The sequence below is a fragment of the Papio anubis genome, chromosome 17 (genome assembly GCF_008728515.1).
Source record: "Papio anubis isolate 15944 chromosome 17, Panubis1.0, whole genome shotgun sequence".
Taxonomy (NCBI): domain Eukaryota; kingdom Metazoa; phylum Chordata; class Mammalia; order Primates; family Cercopithecidae; genus Papio; species Papio anubis.
This window is the reverse complement of record NC_044992.1, coordinates 27,712,338-27,730,699: the sequence shown is the minus strand read 5'-3', so window position 1 is coordinate 27,730,699 and position 18,362 is coordinate 27,712,338. Positions and strand designations below refer to the sequence as shown.

The following is an 18,362-nucleotide window of genomic DNA, read 5'->3' as shown; positions in this document are numbered from 1 at the left end:
TTAACTCCCTTTTTGGCCTGAGCATGTTTTTCTCCACAGCTGTACTTTAACTCTTTCCTAAGCTCTGACTCTTGGTCTGCTAGACAGATTTTAACTCCTACTATACATTCTTCCCTTTGCTTGTGTGTGTGTGTGTGTGTGTGTGTGTTTTGTGAGCACTCTGTGTATAAGGAGCTAGGAAAAGAACTTGAGGAATTCTTTTTCTGTAAAGGACCTTGGCTGGGCATGGTGGTTCATGCCTGTAATCCCAGCACTTTGGGAAGCTGAGGCAGGCGGATCGTTTGAGCCTAGGAATTTGAGACTAGCCTGGCAACATGGCAAAACCCTGTCTCTACAAAAAAATACAAAAATTAGCTGGGCGTGGTGGTGGGCACCTGTAGCTACTCAAGAGGCTCAGGTGGGAGGATCATTTAAGCCTGGGAGGTCGAGGCTGCAGTGAGCTGTGATCGTGCCACCACACTTCAGCTTGGGCAACAGAGTGAGATCCTGTCTCAGAAAACAAAAACAAAAAACCAACCAAACCTTCAGGTAGATTTTTCAATGAAAGATTATAAGCTTCCTGTCATTAACCAGAAATTTCCAGATTGCACCTAAAGGTGACCCTACATACAAGATCTAAGTGGGTACTTTTCCTCTGAGATTTTCAGGAGACCTTAATGTCTGCTTACATCCGCTGTTCTGGTGAGAGCTGCACTTTGCAAGCAGGAAAAACAGGCATGGAAGAATTAAGTAACTTACGCAGTGCTGTCTGACAAGTTCACAAGTGAGCTGCACCTAGAATGTCAATTTCCTTATAATACTTGCTCAACCAGAGTTCTTTCTTCTACCTTTAGTGCCCTAGCAATCAATAGTTGCTAGGCAAGGAAGGTATACAATAAGCACAACTGTGGACAGATACTAGTTTCGGATTTTTATTTAACCAGTGGGCAAACTGGAAAGACAAGAGCATGCTTTGCAGCATGAGGTCGTTTCTCTTTCTAGGAAACAGGACATCTGAAAGATATCTACTTAGGAACAGGTTAGGCTCTGAAGGATTCCAGGGTAATTCCAAGGTGACACTGCCTGAGAGACCAGTGAGGACCTAGAGTAAGCTAAGAGAAAACATTGTTGATGAAGACATTGATTTGGATCCATCCCTATACATGTGTACTATGCATTTGATCTTGCCTTCACTTGGCATTTTGTTATTTCTACTTTTCATTTCCATTGCAGTTGGTTGCCTCCTCTTGATTAGCTTCATATTATGCATCCTAATGTGGGATGAGTGGCTGGGGTCAGTGGGTGACTTTGGTTTCCCAGATTGTCCCTTCACTGGCATCCCCAGAATCTGGTGGAAAAGGCCTGTGAGCTCAGACACCTCTTTGCTCTGAGCTCACAGCAGGCCCTTTGCATGCAGGGAGTAGTGGGTGAAGAGGATCTACTTGAGGGGTTTGTAGCTTAAATGGTGATGGAATTAGGAGGCTCACAGTTCTGCCTACTCTTTGGCCAAACCTCCTAAAGGAGTACTCAGGAGGAACCTTTTGAGAAGTGAAAATTCTAAGCATAATGAAATTCTATAAGCATAGGCAGTGTTTTATAGTATTAGGCTAATAGATTCTTAGATACATTAAAATATTCTTTGACTAGGTCTAGACATAGCACTTAATAATAGTGTGCTCAACATGGAAACACATTTCCAGAATGTGAGAGTAGTTACTAGGCAGAAAAGAGACTAGGGTGGTGATGGTCTGGAAACTTTGTCCCATCACTGTCAGATAAGGAAGCCAGGGAGATTTAGTGTGAAGGAGGGGAAAACATGGTATAAACAGTTTGGGGAAAAAACAAAACAAAACAAAACCCAGCAGACTATGGTTTGAGGAGCAGAACCAGGGATAGGGATGGCAATTTTGGATCAGTGTCAAGAAAAACCTTGATGCCAGATAGAGAGCAGTCCAGCAGCGGAATGGACACAGTGACCTTCCCTTCACCTGTGTTGCTCAAGCTGAGATTAAATTGATGGTGAGTGGTGGCTACTGCCATCCTGGTGTGTGCAGAATTAATGCAATTTTGTTCTAGAGGGCAGCTTTGTCTATTGAAATGTATTTGTGTTGTTTCTCTGCTTGACAAAGTTGGTATGAGAGAGCAGGCTTTTGTAATGATGCTCTAAGAGGCTCCGGATTTCTGGGCGTGATGGGAATACATTGTGGACATTGTGTGAGTTGAAAAGAGGCCCATGCTATGCAGATCTCTGGGACATCTCTAGATGTGATGTTACTTTTCTCTTCCCACAGGCCAATGGCCATGTGTCTCAGGATCAAGAGGAACCCGTCTACCTGGAGAGCGTGGCCAGAGCACCTGCTGAGGATGAGACCCAGGTGGGGCCTCTGCTCGGGTCTGTGTCTTCACCTTTGCTCTTTCACTGGTGTTCTTAGGAACCTCTTCGGGTGGAGAGAGAATAAATGTGTGATGATAGTGCTTCCGAAATTATATTTTTGGGATAGGGTTTAGTGTTAGTGTTCCAGGTTAACTTGTGAAGCTGTCAGTGTGTTTATAAGGAGTTGTGAGGTCATAGTGGAGACTGAGAAGCCTCATGGCCCATTATATTTCCAGTCTCTTGACTTTCCAAGAGCTGCCAGAGGGCAGGCTTGTGCTGCCGCTGTGAAAATCTTGTTCTTTTCTCCTGCTTCTAGCACACTGTAGCCATTGTCAAGGGAAGGAGGTCAGACAATTAACCAGGCAGGGCCAGTCCAGAGCACAGACCAGGGAGCTGTGGCCAAGATTGTGTACAGAGGAGTACTTGCCAGGGAAATGTGCCTCTTGTGGGCAAGTAGAAGTCTCCAGGGGAGAAGGGCCAGCACCATGCTGGGTTTCATGTGCAGCCATATTTAACCTCTACAGGACCCTGTGGGGTATGACTGCTCTCTCCCCTTTATGGAGGGGCAAACAGGCTCAGAGTGGTAAGCAACTTGCTGGATATTATTTAGCATTAACCAGCAGAGCAGTCAAGATTCAAAATTAGGGTCATATGACTCAAACCAGCGCTCCTTCTACCATACTTCTATCTAGTACTGTGTCACACTGATTGGTTGGTCTGTGTCTGTTTGCTCCTAAGCACAGAATCATGGGTCAGGAAGAGATTCTAGTAAATTTTGCAATGCAGAGCCCCATGCCAGGTACTCATCCTGTCTCTGTTCCTACCTTTCATGAGGTCAGTCACCGAAATTATGATGTGGTGAGTGCTTTGGGGTCCTTGGAGAAACAGCTTGAGGAGGTAAGAGCTGAGCACACTGATCTCTTCTTTGCCATTGCAGTCTATTGACTCAGAGGACAGCTTCGTCCCAGGCCGAAGGGCCTCTCTGTCTGACCTGACTGACCTGGAGGACATTGAAGGCCTGACAGTGCGGCAGCTGAAAGAGATCTTGGCTCGCAACTTTGTCAACTACAAGGGCTGCTGTGAGAAGTGGGAGCTGATGGAGAGAGTGACTCGGCTATACAAGGATCAGAAAGGACTCCAGCACCTGGGTGAGGGGCTATCTGCATGGTAGCTATACAGAGCTCAGAAGTGTTTGCTGTCATTCCAAAGCCTGATGGCACTGACTTGACTCAGTTTCCACACTTTTAGCCATGGAAGGAGACACCTTACATATCTGCACCATCTAATAATAGCTGTCATTTGTGGTTGAGTGTCAAAACTAGATTAAGCATTGCATATATTTATTCCTTAGAGCAACCTATGAAATAGACATTATTAGCATCACCCTTTTACCATAGAGCCCAGTTTTAACTGAGAATTTTCTGGTCTAAGTCCATAGCCTTTCTCACCATATGCTATCCCCTCCCTACTCACCACCACCTTGTAAGTTTTCTTACCTTAGCATAAGAATGCTTGTTCTGAAGATTTGGGAGGTAGAAAATGAATCTACATACATAGTAGGAGAAGGTATATGTTCTGTCTGCACTTGGGCTTTTCCTTTTGTTCATTTCCCAGGGCATTTTACACTGTATCATTCAGCAGATGCCCAGGAAAATATCTGGGTCTGTGGTTAAATGAGTTCAGGGAAAAATACCTCATACTGTATCTTCATTACTGATTTATGGTAGATTTTTATATTAAAGGCAGTGAAGTCCTGCAGAAGAGAAATGTGTTTTGGCTGTTTTGAACTTAGCATTTCCTGAAATTATTTCACCACAGAATCTTCTCCTTTCCTCCCATCCCCAAATGATTCAGTTCCTACAGAGCAACATACTGATTCCTTGCTTGGTAAGAGTGGTCGAAGTCAGATTTCAGGCTGTCTTCTACCAGTAGCTCAAATTTATCAGTGTTAGGGGACATCTGACTGACTCTTCACCTGATTACAGACTGAGGACTACTGTCTGTTTTCCCTTTGGGATTGTTTCAAGAGTCTTCTCTTGAGTTGTCAGGACCTGGGGAACAGAACAGATGACTCCACGTGGGAATTTTATCCAGATTCCCTGACTGACTGAAACAGCTAGATAGTTCATTCTTTCTTGACTTTATTGCTGGCTTCAAAATAGAAAAGCATATTGCGCATATAAAGTATCCTTCTACTTGGCAGTTTGTGCAAACTGATGGAATACATTTTTCTAAGAGTAGACCAGGGTGCAATGGCTCATGCCTGTAATCCCAGCACTCTGGGAAGCTGAGGCAGGTGGATCACTTGAGATCAGGAGTTCAAGACCAGCCTAGGTAACATGGTGAAACCCCGTCTCCACCAAAAACAAAAAATTAGCTGGGAGTGGTGGCATGTGCCTGTAGTCCCCAGGTACTTGGGAGGCCGAGGCAGGAGAATCACTTGAACCCAGGAGAAAGAGGTTGCAGTGAGCCAAGATCATGCCACTGCACTCCAGCCTAGGCAACAGAGTGAGGCTCCATCTCAAAAAAAAAACCAAACAGATCAGATGCTTTGTGTGAGTTCTGAGCATGTATAGTGAGTAAAGAGGGCTGATGTCCATTTAGGCTCTTGGCAAGCCTGGTTCCCAGCAGGGAGTGGTAAGAGTTCAGAAACGATGTCAGGGCAGTAAGAGACTTTGTTTGTACCATCATGCCATCACCTATTCAGACATCCTTCTCTTTCCTTTTCAGTCAGTGGTGCCGAAGACCAAAATGGTATGTAGTTGTTTCTGTTTGGGAATGGGTTTAGGCTCTTTTGTCCTCTTCAACCCCAATCCCTTTAGTAGTCTTAAGAATTCTGAGCATTTCAGCCTCCAGAGAGAGGGTGTGTGGGAAACTCACAGAGACCCAGGGGGCCTCTCACCATCTTTAGAAATTCTCTCTGAGGCCAGCCATGGTGGCTCACGCCTGTAATCTCAGCACTTTGGGAGGCTGAGGTGGGTGGATCACAAGGTCAGGAGATTGAGACCATCCTGGCTAACACGGTGAAACCCCGTTTCTACTGAAAATACAAAAAAATTAGCCAGGCGTGGTGGTGGGTGCCTGTAGTCCCAGCTACTCTGGAGGCTGAGACAGGAGAATGGCGTGAACCCGGGAGGCAGAGCTTGCAGAGAACCAAGATCGCGCCACTGCACTCCAGCCTGGGCGACAGAGTGAGATCCCGTCTCAAAAAAAAAAAAAAAAAAGAAATTCTCTGTGCTCCCTGTGTAGGAAGCAGCGTGGAGCATATCAGGGGTAGCCTGACTGATGTGTATGTCTCCACTAAAACAGAGAAGGGGTGGCATGTATCACACTCAGCTCATTTTTAAAAAATCCTGGTGTGTTCAGTTCTGGTCTGAGTAGGGAGGGTCTCTGTGTGCACCTTCTGGGGAATCAGGGTGTTTAGCAGCTTCTGGTACTAACCACAAAGAAAGGGTGGTGACCTAAGACAGCCCTGTTTGTACAGGGCCGGTAATGGTTAGAGCTACTCTGGAGCTAACACATGTGCTACTCTCTGGGCATAAGCTATATATCTCAGCTCAGCTGCCATTCACTTAAAGACCACGCTGGGCCCTCAGGTACTCCCAGAACACACTGCAGAACTCCTGACCATCTGTGGGGACATTCTGAAATATGCTATGTGTTTTCAAAAAGCCTCAAGGGTATGTGGTTGTGAACTCCCTCCCAAGAGAACGTTCTTAGAGTAGTCTTGGACTAGCCTGCAAGCATTTTAAAACTATTTCAGAAGACTTCCCAAATTTATTTAGTAAAATGGCCTTTTGCTCAGAATGGGCATCAGACATAAAAAACAGCTGAGCTTTTCTCAATTCCCCAAAACCATTTGGAGTTCTAGACCTACCCCCACCACCCCGCCCCCCAGCATCACCTGGTACCAAGATCAGGCTGATCTACTTGGTGCTTCCTTTCTTTGTCTGATTCCCTGGGAGAATGCTGACAGCTGAGTTAATGCGTTTGTTGTTACTCCTCAGAGAATGAGTAATTGAAAATTATAAATTATTCCCACTCATCTTAGGTATTTGTAGTCTCTAAACTTCTGTTAGGGCCAACAGCACCTCAAAAGAGGCAAATAGGTTTCACTCCCTTTCACATCCAGCCTACCTGCTAAGGGGAAGTATTTTTTAACTTTTGAATAGTCCAGAAAAGAGAAAGTATAGATGCAATAAGGGAGAATTCCTCTATGGGGTGGCCAACCCCCAGATGGTAGAGGTGACTTGTGTGAGATCAGTTCCTTTTTATGGGTACCTACTTCAGGCTACAATTTAAGACATGTTGGAGATGGCTGGGCTTTTGAACATGACTTTTTCTGTTTGGGTCAGCTCTACTAGGATACTAGTCATGCCCAGTATATTCTGCTAGTGACACAGGCCAGTTAGCATTTATTGAGAACTCTGTGCACTTGGCAGTTGATCTCTGTGGATAGTTTATACTCTTAGGGCAGTTAGGCAGAAGGCCATTCTAGAGCAGGAGCTGTGGGGCCAGCCTGCCTGGGTTTGCATCCTGGCTCCTCGACTTAGCAGCTGTGTGCCCTTGGGTAAGCCACTTATTTTTTTGCCCCGGTTGGCCTCATCTATAAAATGAAAATAACAAGAGGTCCTACTTCATAGTTTTTGTGAGGTTTCAGTGAGTTAATACATGCAAAGCTTTCAGGACCCTGCCTAGCACACGGTAAGCATTCAGTAAATGTGGGATGTTGTCATTCCCTTGGGAAGATGTTCATTCATCAGACATTTAGAGTACCTACCATATGACTGGCACTGGGGGCTTCAAAGATGAGTATCTAACCTCGGAGCATGGAATAAATGCTAAGCATATAATTGTAAAAATTGATTGAATATGTAGAATTAAAGAGCTCACAGTCTACTGGGGCAGTAAGTAGGTAAACTCAAAATTTTAATCCAATGTGATAAGCAGTCATGGGGGTATAAAAAAGTTTTGTGGGGGTAGAAAGAGGGAGCAATAATCTCTGCCAGGCTTCTCCACCAGGAAGTTTCCTTAGGAATCCTGGGAGTAGTTCGTGAGATAGCAGAGGGGTCCCCCATGAACCTTGACTTTATTACATGGAGGATATGTTTATAGATAAGCCATGTGATCCTTAATGAACCATTCACCACAGTTCCATTTCTATCTAAACTTTTCTGAACCAGTTTTATCTTTTTAGCCTGTTCTGCCTCAGGGGATAATGAGTCCCTAAGTGCCACTCACACACTCACTGTATTATAGCCTTAGCTGTCTGAAAATTATTTCTTTTAAGCTTTGAGAACTTTGTCTTAGTTCTCATGTTCTGGGATGTATCTGATCCACAAGTACTGTACTTTTCAAATCTATACCTGTTGGAGGGGAGGAAGTGTGGATTAAACAAGTAACCCGAGTTGGTTACTGAGGAAATGCTTCCTTGGAGGAGCTGTATTTGAGGGAAGCCTGTGCATTGGGAGTTTGTTCACAGTGTACCTGTTATCTCCCACCTCCCTCCCCCAGTTACCCCTATATACTTAAGACAGTCTCCTCACTTACTCCTCTGCCCCTTTTTTTCTGCCCTGTGTGTTTGTACAGGGGGAGCAGTACCATCAGGCTTGGAGGAGAACCTGTGTAAGATCTGCATGGACTCACCCATTGACTGTGTTCTGCTGGAGTGTGGCCACATGGTAACCTGTACCAAGTGTGGCAAGCGCATGAATGAATGTCCCATCTGCCGGCAGTATGTAATCCGAGCTGTGCATGTCTTCCGGTCCTGAGAGCTTGCACCGGTTTCTTCAGTGCCTTACAGGGAAATAGCCTGGGGTGTCTGGGCTCAGGGTTGGCCAGCTTGCAGAAGAGCAAGCTAGTAGAAATACTGCAGTGTTCCCAAGACCAGGGCAAGCAAGATGCATGTCACCCCTGAGCATGCCTGTCTTGCCACAGGGGTGTACCTCTTGGCTGACAAAGCCCAAGGCCAGTGGGAACTTGTATAAATCACATGGGTATGTTCTTGGTTCAGTGATCTTGGAGTGATGATGGTAACTGATGAACAGAGAACTTTCCAGAACTTGGGTCCTGTCTTTCTCCCTGAACCTAGACACAGTTTCACCCCCTCTCCTGTACCCAGCCCATCCCCTCCCCACATGGGAAATGCTTGCCCATGTGTTTCATCAATCAGAAGTCCTCCTGCCCAGCACATTTGGATTTAAATTTCTGGTCTCTCCAGCTTTCTGTGCTTTAACTCTTTGCTAAAGTCTCTTGCTACACTGCCTAAATCCATTTATTTCTTTGGACCAAAAATGTTAGTTTACCAGACCGATAGTGGTCCTTAGGACAGATTTTAGACCAGTAAACTTATCTTTTGTGAGAAATGAAACACAAATGCTATAGAAAAATTTCAAAGTTATTAAGAGTTGCTTCCTTAAATGCTGGGATTGGAAGCTGCTGGTCTCCTGACCCAACTCTGGGAGCCAACAAAACATCAGGCTCCCAAACTGCTGGGAAATTTGTTTCTGTCTGCAAGGGAGAGTGCGTGCATAATCCCTGCTGCTGCTTCTCTTGGGACCTGATTTGCACCATCCTTAGTTTATGTGGAAAGGGGACGCAATGGGTGGAGGCAGTGGCCTTCTGCTTAATATTGACTTGGCTTCTGATCCTTTTCCTAACTCGAAGGAGTCTTAAGCCATTTTCCCCTGAGAATGAAATCCCTCCCTAATCCATGATAGTTTTAAATTTGGTCTCATTGAAGAAATAGATTTAGGCAAAGAGCCTGTGCTCTTCTCTGGCCAGACTTCTCTTAAAGTTCCTGGAGAGCAAACGTTAAGACAGCACTTAAGAGCTTTCAGGAGGTACTGAATGAGACTGGATTCTGTTGTGAGTCGACAGTTCAAGTCTTTATTTCCCAGGTTGGTGGGGAGTAAGGAGACCCTACTTTCATTTCCTTTCCTAGCCTACTGATTTTTGGGGGCAGGTCAGGGAGAAAGCATTTTCTTTTCTTTTTTTTTTTTTTTTTTTTGAGAGTCTCTGTTGCCCAGGCTGGAGTGCAGTGGTGCAGTCTTGGCTTACTGCAACCTCCATCTCCCAGGTTCAAGCAATTCTCTTGCCTTAGCCTCCGGAGTAGCTGGGATTATAGGCGCCCGCCACCACACCTGGTTAATTTTTGTATTTTTAGTAGAGATGGGGTTTCACCATGTTGACCAGCCTGATCTCCAACTCCTGACCTTGTGATCTGCCCACCTTGGCTTCCCAAAGTGCTGGGATTACAAGCGTGAGCCACCACACCCAGGAGGAGAAAGCATTTATTCTAGGCTCTTTAGGAAGGACCATACAATGAGTAAGTGATTTTTTTGAGCCCTCACAGTCTTTACACCCCTAGAGGAGCTGGAGGGCTTAAGAGTTTGCTGGAGAAGCGTGGCCAAGCACAAAACACATTATCAGGAGAGCAGTGTTTTCCCATTACCAATGGATAAACTATGCAAACCCTAAATGCCTTGGCAGACAACTCCCACCCCTTATCCCTCCCATGCAGCTGAAAAATCTGAGACTAGAGCCAATCATGACACTGGATGGCAGAGGGAAACCTCTAAAGGGACTTATTACATTGGTACAGATATATTTATGCTTTCCTTCCATCACCAACCACTAAACCCCTTTGGAGGAATGAAATAACTGCATAAAGTAGTTGTCAGCTGAACACTGGGCCACTTACCTCAACATTATACAAAGTCCTGGATGATTTGATTCTGAACCACAGCCTTTGCAGGAGTTGGGGGAATCAGATTTGCTCATGAAGACATCCCTTTCTGCTTTTCTCATGGGCAGTAAATACTATCGTTTACAATGCCTACCAATTTAGCAAAGGATCATTCATTCAGCTGCTCAGTTCCTCTGTAAAACAGATCTATGTATGTGCAATTCAGTTAAGATCTAGCAGTAACTTAAGGGCAGAAGCTGGCCCTCTACTTACAACCTGCTTTCTCTGCTGAAGCCTTACCTCCTCCTCCAACCCGAAAATAATATACCGATAGCTGGTTAGTAACCTCAGTAAGAATGAAAACTGAGGTCGTTTACTCATTTTGCCTTTTAAGTCTTTTATCCCCTTTTGGTGAAAGTTTCCCTTTAGGAAAAAAGGTGTCAAACAACCCTGATTTTTTTTTTTTTTTTTTTGCATCATTTTTATTACACCAAATAAAAGTTGGGAGTTCCAGGATCCCATTCCAGTTCATATTTAACCAAGATCTAAAATTTAATTTTTTAAAATCTTTGAATCTTCCCTCCTGCCCCTCATGGATCCTTGGTTTTAATTATCGTGGAAACATCTAATTCTTACAATTATTCCGTAGCTTTTGCTGATTGCTCTGAAATTTCAGTTAAGACTTGTTTCAAAAGACAGATAGCTGACTGGTTCATAATACATTGGAATAGTTGGATCCAAACTAATAAGAGTAAGCTGTACAGGAACTAGTGCTCAATATACATTGTATAAATTTGTGGAAATTTCTTGGATGTGAATTGTTACTTCAAGTGGCTTACATTAAGATTTTCTCAGACTTACTTGGAGGTTGAAGCAAACCCAAATGTGTATTATTTTGTTACAGAGCTCTGCTTTATAATTTTGTAATAAAGTTTTAATACAGACACCTGTCTTGTCTGGTGTGAGGATGTTAGAGGTTGATAGCACTGACAAAAGAGCCTGACAGTGGTTCACGCTATAATATCAACACTTGAGGAAGCCAAGGTGGGAAGACTGCTTGAGCTTAGGAGTTTGAGACCAGTCTGGGCAATGTAGTCAGACCTCGTGTCTACTTAAAAAAACAAAAAAGCCAAAAAAACAAAAAATTAGCCATGCATGGTGGTGCATGTGGGTAGTCCCAACTACTTGGAAGGCTGAGGTGGGAGGATCACTTGAGCCAGGAGATTGAAGCTGCAGTGAGCTCTGATTGCCACCACACTCCAGCCGGGGCAACAGAGTGAGACCCTGTATTAAACAAACAAACAAACAAACAAAAAATTGACAAAATAACTGATAAACCACAAGCTAATCCTGGGATGTGCACATGGCCTGGGATTAGCCTGTGGTTGGGTGAAGTGACAAGATGCTCAGTGTTGCTGTAACTTGCCCAGGACCACAAATGTAATATGTGGAAGAGGCCATGGAATAGCCTAGAAGAGAATGAGAGCTGGGTAGAAAAAGGATGAATCCCAAGACCAATTGGGTTGAAGCACCAAGTTCAGATATTTACACTGATCTAGAAGAGATGGGCCTTAAAGATCTGAAATGGAAAGGAATCAGGACAGCTAGTGTGCCCAGTTAGGTCTTTAGGTTACCCTGGGAGATACATGGTACCTTTTGGATACAGCTGTAGTACAGTTGGACTATGGCTCAGAAAAGGTTGGCTCAGGCTGGGTGCCATGGCTCATGCCTGTAATCCCAACACTTTGAGTGGCTGGGGTGGGTGGATGACTTGAGGCCAGGAGTTTGAGACCAGTCTGGATAACATGGCGAAACGCGGTCTCTACTAAAAATACAAAAACTTAGCTGGGAGTGATGGTGTGTGCCTGTTAAGTCTCAGCCACTCGGGAGGCTGAGGCATGAGAATTGCTTGTGAACCCGGGAAGCAGAGGTTGCAGTGAGCTGAGATTGCACCACTGCACTCCAGCCTGAATGACAGAGCAAGAGTCTGTTTAACAAAAAAAAAAAAAAAAAAAAAAAAGGTTGGCCCAGCCTCCTGACAGACTGCTGTGTTGTGCACAGGCTTGTACAAACCTCCCTGACCAGGCGCCCAAGGCGCAGGGAAAAGACTCCCAAGAATGCAGCCCCTGGGAGAACAAAATTATGTGTCCATCTGCTCTGTGACTGAGAAAGGAATCTTGCCAAAAGGGCATAAAGGATCAAGGATGAGCCCCAACACTTTGCTCACATTGCCCTAGGGAGTTGACCTGTTCAGCGCCCAGTGATGACCTCTGCTTGATGCCAGCCAGCAGCATGTAAAGGTTCAGAAGAGGGAGGCCTCCAGCATTTTGCTGGAGAGATTTATGATGATGATGTTGAGGGTTGCATTGAAATATATGAAAGAAATACATGAAAGGATACAAAATAGTATATACAGTCAGATCTCAGCAGCAAAGACTGGAAGAAAATACATAAAAAACCACTGACATTGAAATGGCAATAACACACACTAAGGCAGAGAAGGGACAAGATGATCACCTGCAGCCAGCAGAGCCCCATTCCTGTGAGTGTGCACTCTGGGTGTAAGCAACCAGTAAGGGCAAGTGGGGCTGGGTCCAGGTTGGAGAGGACAGTGCCTTTGGCAGGATCCTGAGGAGACAGTCTTGTTCTGCTGCCCTGTCCAGTTGTTTGGCCTGAGGCTGAAGAAATGGAAATCTATGTAGGTCAGTACTCAAAAGAGGAGCAGCTTTTTGTCTCCACAGAGGATGGAATAAAAAGAGTACCTTATTCCTAATACTGAAGCCAGGCTGAACGGTGCCTATTCAAAAACACCAAATGTCCTGGGCTACAGTCAGGAAAGTAACCCCCTCCCCTGTGCTGTCCCTACTCCAACATACACATTTTAAACAGTAGGTGGAAGCCAAAGTCAATCAGATCAAATCTGGGCCGGGCGGGGGCGGTCGTGCAGTACTCCTTGATCTTACAAGCCCAGAGCCTGCTAATTTGTTCATAAGGAGAGAACTGACCCTCAAAAGCCGGGACTGGGACATGGAAGCCAATTTACAACCGTATGGTGTCCTGATGAGCCTGCACTCAGAGTGGAGTGTTAGCTGAAACATGCAAACCTGCAACTGAGGGTTCTAAAATCATAGGCTAGGCCCTTCTCCCAGGTAGGGTCTGGACATGCAAACCAGCGGTGATGTTCCCAACTCTAGATAACTATGTGGTAGGCTGTGGGCTAAGTGCTTTACATAATGTTGCTCAGGACAATAGGACAACCCTATGATTTAGGTGCAGTGGCTATCCCCATTCTACTTGGAGGGATTGAGGCTTAGATGTTACATAACTTGCCTAAGGTTAGAGCCATTAAGTTTCAAGACTCTGATTTGAGCTCCATCTATACCTGCACTGTCCAGTGTGGTAGTCACTAGTGACATGTGACCATTTGAAGTTGAATTAAACTAAGAACTTCAGTTCCTTAGTTGTGCTAGCTTCATTTCAATTGCTCAGCAGCTATCTGTGGCTAGTTTGGTTGGACAGTGCAGATTTATGGATATTGCCACTGCTGCAAAAAGTTCCATTGAATAGCACTTGTTTACACTAAATTGTCTTCCTTTTGTTCTTCAAATAAATCAGCCTCAGGTAGCACAGGAGCTGTTCTTTGTAAGCAGGTTGTATGGATCTGTTCTCAGGTGTGGATTTTTATTCTTTTTTTTTTTTTCTTGAAGATATGGAGTATATTTTCTTTAAGAAATTAAAAACTAAGAAAAAAATGCCACTCAACATTGTTGGTATTATCAATAGGTCAGCAGGGAAAAAAAATACTGTGATAAACTTGTTTCTCTGATACCAAGAAGAAATTCTAGTCCAAGCTTCAATATGCTTCCTGTGTTTTTCGCTAGGTATTTCTTTTACTGCTGCTCTTCCTTCTTTCCCACATTTCATATTGGAGGATTGGTACAGCCTGTAAAACTTCATCGACAGGAACAAATCCAGTATGCACTGATGTCTTCTCAAAGGCACTCTAACCCATCAGATAGCCCGGCAGTTTCATTCACATGAATACTCCAGCCATGAGAAAACTTAGTAGGACACAGACGAATCCAATGAATAGAAAAAAAAATCGATTGAGTTTTGGGATATTTAGTGCATTCGATTGGTCCAGGATTATGAAACCTAAACCTCCCATTGTGAACAGGAAGCTGGATGCAAGTCCTTCCATAATATACTGTCCATTTACTCTGTAGGCCAAGAAAGCTACTGGCCTTTGACGCCCACGTTCATCAGCCAATACTTGGGGGGGGTCAACAATATTACAGAATTATTCCTCCAGTCATGAGGAAGACACCACCACCAGAGCATACACAGTCATGGCTGCTGGCAGGTGCAGCCAGGGTGACTTAGTCAGCTTCAGGCTGGGACACTCAAGCACTAAGAACGGGACACGGTACAAAGTCTCCACGTTGGTGGCAACAAGGGCTGTTCTTGGCCTCAAGCCCCACGTGGATTTTTATTCTTAAAGAACAGTCTTGTTTCCAGGTTTTGGGGAGGCAGATCTTCCTGGAGCCCTCTATCCCTCCAGAGGAGTGACCCAAGTAACTTCCCTTTCTTCATAAAGGCCCCATTGTCCTACCTGACCCTAGTCCCCTCCCTTCAAACTGGGAATCCTCACTCTGTAATAGGAGAACACAGAGAAGAAAGTCAAAAAAGTTCATTTTGTTTTCTTTCACATGAGGCTTTGTTCCTCGCAAAGGGTGTCCGGCCGAACACAAGTTCTGCTAAATGGAAGCATTTCTGAGGGCAGTCCTTTAAATACGACTTTAAAATGAGCCTGGAAGTACAAAGGAACAGGCAAGGACGGGAGAGAAGGCTTTGCGGACAGAGCTGCCATAACCCAGCCTTTACTCCTTAATCTCTAGGGAAATTATTAGGGGTGTAGGTGGGGAAAGGACAAAGACAACTGCAAGATACTTTATTTATAAAAAAGGTAACTAAGCTGCTTTTCAAAGAAAACAAAAAGATGGTAAACCCAGCACCCAGACCTGAAAGATCTATTTAAACCCAGCAAGAGAAACTGACTTCAGTTGTGGCACCCACAGCAACTAATTCCTGGTCCAGAAGAGACCGTGGAGAACTGGTGGGTTTGGGAGAAGCAACCCCATTCCCCCTATACTGTGTCTACCTGCCTCCAGCCTGAGTCCAGTCCAGTAGTATGGTAAAGGAGAGTATGGCCTGAGGGAGAGGGAAGACAGCAAACCTAGCAGGGAGCTACCAGTCTCCGTTTCCGGATACATGCCCAAATCCACTCTGGGGAGACCTGCTGGGCCGCAGGGTTCTTGTCCCTGCTACCCAGCACGTGCGTGGCTGAGGTCATATCAAATTCCTGTACCAGGTCCCCGTCGAATGCCACAAAGTAGCGTCTGAGACGGCTGAAGTCTGGTGTGGAGGGTGGCAAGTAAAGCCGCACTCCAGTGAAGATGTCCAGCAGAACCTGCAAATGCAGAGAGGTCACGGTGGGGTCAGACCTACACTGGGTACAGATGGGTCTTCACCCAGATAAGCCCAGGACAGAATGAGGGAGCCTAGAGTTAGGACACAAGCAGAGGAGTTTACTGGAACACTATGCATCAATAACCCCACCCCTCCAGTCACTCCAAGTTATACAAGACTGACATGCCCCTCCATCCCTGCCTAGGGGAAAAGGAGAGGGGATGGGCCTTGACATCTGGGACCTGGAGATGGGAAGAGCATATGTGTGTAAGAGCCACCCAGTCATGGTGGGCAGGCAGAGCTGGCTCTGACTCAGTGCCCCCAGATTCAGTGATGTCCCCTGAGACCAAGCAGTCTACTCTGTACAACCTGCTAGACTGAAGGGTCAGGAGTCCTGCTTACTACTCTCAATGGGTTCAAGGACTTCAGGCTGGGAAGAGAGAGGGGAAAGGTTTCTACAGGTCTGTTGGGGACCGAGTTCAGGACCTGAGTTGTCAGACTTCTATGCTTACTCCTGGATGGCGGTGGGGAGAGTGGGGGTGCAGTGACATGGGTGTAAATTATGTTTACTTCTCTATCTGCCCTTTGAGCCATCAGCTCCCCCAGAGTTGAGCCAGTACTAAACCTAGTTCTTGGCATCAGAAAGTGCTCAAAAGAGGCCAGGTGCGGTGGCTTATGCCTGTAATCCCAGCACTCTGGGAGGCCGAGGCAGGCGGATCACTTGAGGTCAGGACTTCGAGACCAGCCTGACCAACATGGTGAAACCCCGTCTCTACTAAAAATACAAAAATTAGCTGGGCATGGTGGCACATGCCTATACTCCCAGCTACTCGGGAGGCTGAAGCAGGAGAATCGCTTGAACCTGGGAGGTGGAGGTTGCAGTGAGCTGAGATTGCACCACTTCACTCCAGCCTGTCAGACAGAGCCAGACTTGAGGGGGAAGAAAAAAAAAAAAAAAAAAAAGTGCTCAGGAGATGTTGCCAAACCCAAGACTGACAAGTAAGTGTAAAAGGGAAAAGGTTCCTCAGGTGGGAGGAGAGTCACCAAGCCAGTGCCCTCTCCCCTTCTTATTGCTCGCTGGACCTGCTTCCAGCCTAACCACAAACTCACAATGCTGCATTCCCACACCCAGACTGGGCTTTCCCATTTAATGTAAATTTTGACTTGGGGCCAGCAGCTGAGTGAGTCCCTGCAGTCTCTCCTGGCTAGGCCGGGCTGTTCTATCTCCTGCCTGCTGGCACAATTCTCCTTCCTCTCTGCTCACTGGCTCGCCGCCTCTGCAAGGCAACAAGAGGACACAGGGTGAGCAGCAGCACTGCTGACCCTGCCCACGACAGGAGCGGCGGCAGGCAGGGAAGAGGTTTAGCCAATGTTCCCCAAACACCTTTGCTCATCCTCTTTCAAACTTCTTGTGCAGAGGGTTAGGAACACAACCTGGGCTAAACCGGCCCACGTGGTGTGTTGCTGTTTTTACCCTCACCTTTGTTTGGCACAGGGTCTCATCAGCAGCTTTCCGCTTCTCCCCTACTTTCACTGGAGAAGACTTCATGGCCTGCTTCTCTCCCACCTTCACAGCAGAAGGCTTTACAGTCAGCATGTTGCCTGAAGGACAGAGAGGAAGTTGGGCGTGGTGGTGCACACCTATAGTCCCAGCTACTCGGGAGGATCAATTGAACCCATGAATTCGAGGCTGCAGTGAGCTATGGTCGTGCCACTGCACTCCAGCCTGGATGACAGAGTGAGACCCTGTCTCTAAAAAAACATAAGATACAAAAGAACTAAGAGGGTAGGGATTGCTGATAATGCTCCCTGCAGTCAGGGGCAGTAAGGGGAAGGACCAGGGCCTTTCTCTGCTATGCGCACAGGTGAGAGGGGAGTGAAGAGTTATCAGCTAAGCCCTTTAGCTCAAAGGTAGCTTATTCCCTGGTCAGACTGGCTGTCGCCAGGGTACTGCTCCATTCAGGTTTGCTGAGCAGATACAGGGTGCCCAGCAGAAGGGTCTCTGGCCCATGGCTGGACACACACCAGGAATGCAGTCCATGTCCACTGCAGTGGACATAGATAATCATGAGATCTCAGGGCTGGAATGTGAGACTGCGTCCCTGCCCTCGAATCTCCGCCCCTCACACCACCCTCTTCACCATCCCAGCCCCTCCCTATCCTTACCGCCTTTGCTGTTGGAGTTACTCAGCTTCCCTTCTGCTTTCTTGGTACTGGCAGAGGGCTTGCTGGGGGCCTTGCGGGACACAGCAGACCCTGAGGGACCCTTATTCTCTTCACTGCTACCCCCTGTAGTGGAGCTCCCCTCATCTCCAGCCACTACAGTGAAGTCTGCCTTCTCCTTGGACAACTGGTACAGTTCCTGAGGCGGGGAGGGACAATGTCAGAGGGTTTCATTGCCTTCCCAGACTGGCCTCAGAGGTGATGCGTGTGGTGTGTTTTAGGCGCATGTGAGAACAAAGATGTGAGAAAGATAAAGAGCAAGGAAAAGGAGTTGGCTTCCTTGGTACCATTCCAAAGTGTGGCCCTATAGCCTGAGTAATCAGGGTACAAATCATTGTTCTCGGTACAGCAAAGCAGGGACTGAAGGCTGGGGCAACAGGAGCAAACTCTTATTCCCCAGACCAAGGGCTGCTCAGTGGGGCCTCGCAAATGCAAGGTTCTCTGCTCAGAGATGAAGGGAGAAGGAGGTCTAGTGCTGTGCCCCTGGCCCAGCAGCAGTTTGTTTCCCTCTCTAATTGCCCTCCTTGCTCTGCCACAGGAGAATGGGGGAAAAGAGAAGACAGAGGACATGTCAATGGTCCAGATGCCCAAGGCTCCAAGGCCTGGACAGTGGGGTGGAGAATACACATA

General features: G+C 46.3%; 2 protein-coding genes and 1 pseudogene across 15 annotated transcripts in view; 1 reads left to right on the top strand and 2 right to left on the bottom strand.

Annotated features, from left to right (window-relative positions):
* The window catches only part of RFFL (ring finger and FYVE like domain containing E3 ubiquitin protein ligase), an 81,045-nt gene extending 70,059 nt beyond the window's left edge, over positions 1–10,986 (top strand). For 5 of the 8 annotated variants that reach the window (XM_003912609.4, XM_009190114.4, XM_009190113.4 and 2 more), the window contains 4 exons: positions 2,271–2,354; positions 3,291–3,501; positions 5,084–5,107; positions 7,943–10,986. In XM_003912609.4, the coding sequence (XP_003912658.1) occupies positions 2,271–2,354; positions 3,291–3,501; positions 5,084–5,107; positions 7,943–8,124 (501 nt within the window). In that variant the 3' untranslated portion in view covers positions 8,125–10,986. The remainder of the gene's footprint in view (positions 1–2,270; positions 2,355–3,290; positions 3,502–5,083; positions 5,108–7,942) is intronic. The other 3 variants (XM_009190116.3, XM_009190115.3, XM_009190117.3) reach the window with 3 other exon arrangements.
* On the bottom strand, positions 10,500–14,529 carry LOC116270958 (annotated as a pseudogene). Its single transcript, XR_004179250.1, has one exon. The product of XR_004179250.1 is annotated as an oligosaccharyltransferase complex subunit OSTC pseudogene (transcript).
* The window catches only part of LIG3 (DNA ligase 3), a 23,610-nt gene continuing 19,712 nt past the window's right edge, over positions 14,465–18,362 (bottom strand). For 3 of the 6 annotated variants that reach the window (XM_009190102.4, XM_017950501.3, XM_009190101.4), the window contains exons 18-20: positions 17,676–17,871; positions 16,990–17,111; positions 14,465–15,510 (exon numbers count right to left, since the gene is read on the bottom strand). In XM_009190102.4, coding sequence (XP_009188366.1) covers positions 15,277–15,510; positions 16,990–17,111; positions 17,676–17,871 — 552 coding nt within the window. In that variant the 3' untranslated portion in view covers positions 14,465–15,276. Of the gene's footprint in view, positions 15,511–16,624; positions 16,787–16,989; positions 17,112–17,675; positions 17,872–18,362 lie in introns of those variants that run through there. The other 3 variants (XM_003912607.4, XM_009190103.1, XR_001896318.3) reach the window with 3 other exon arrangements.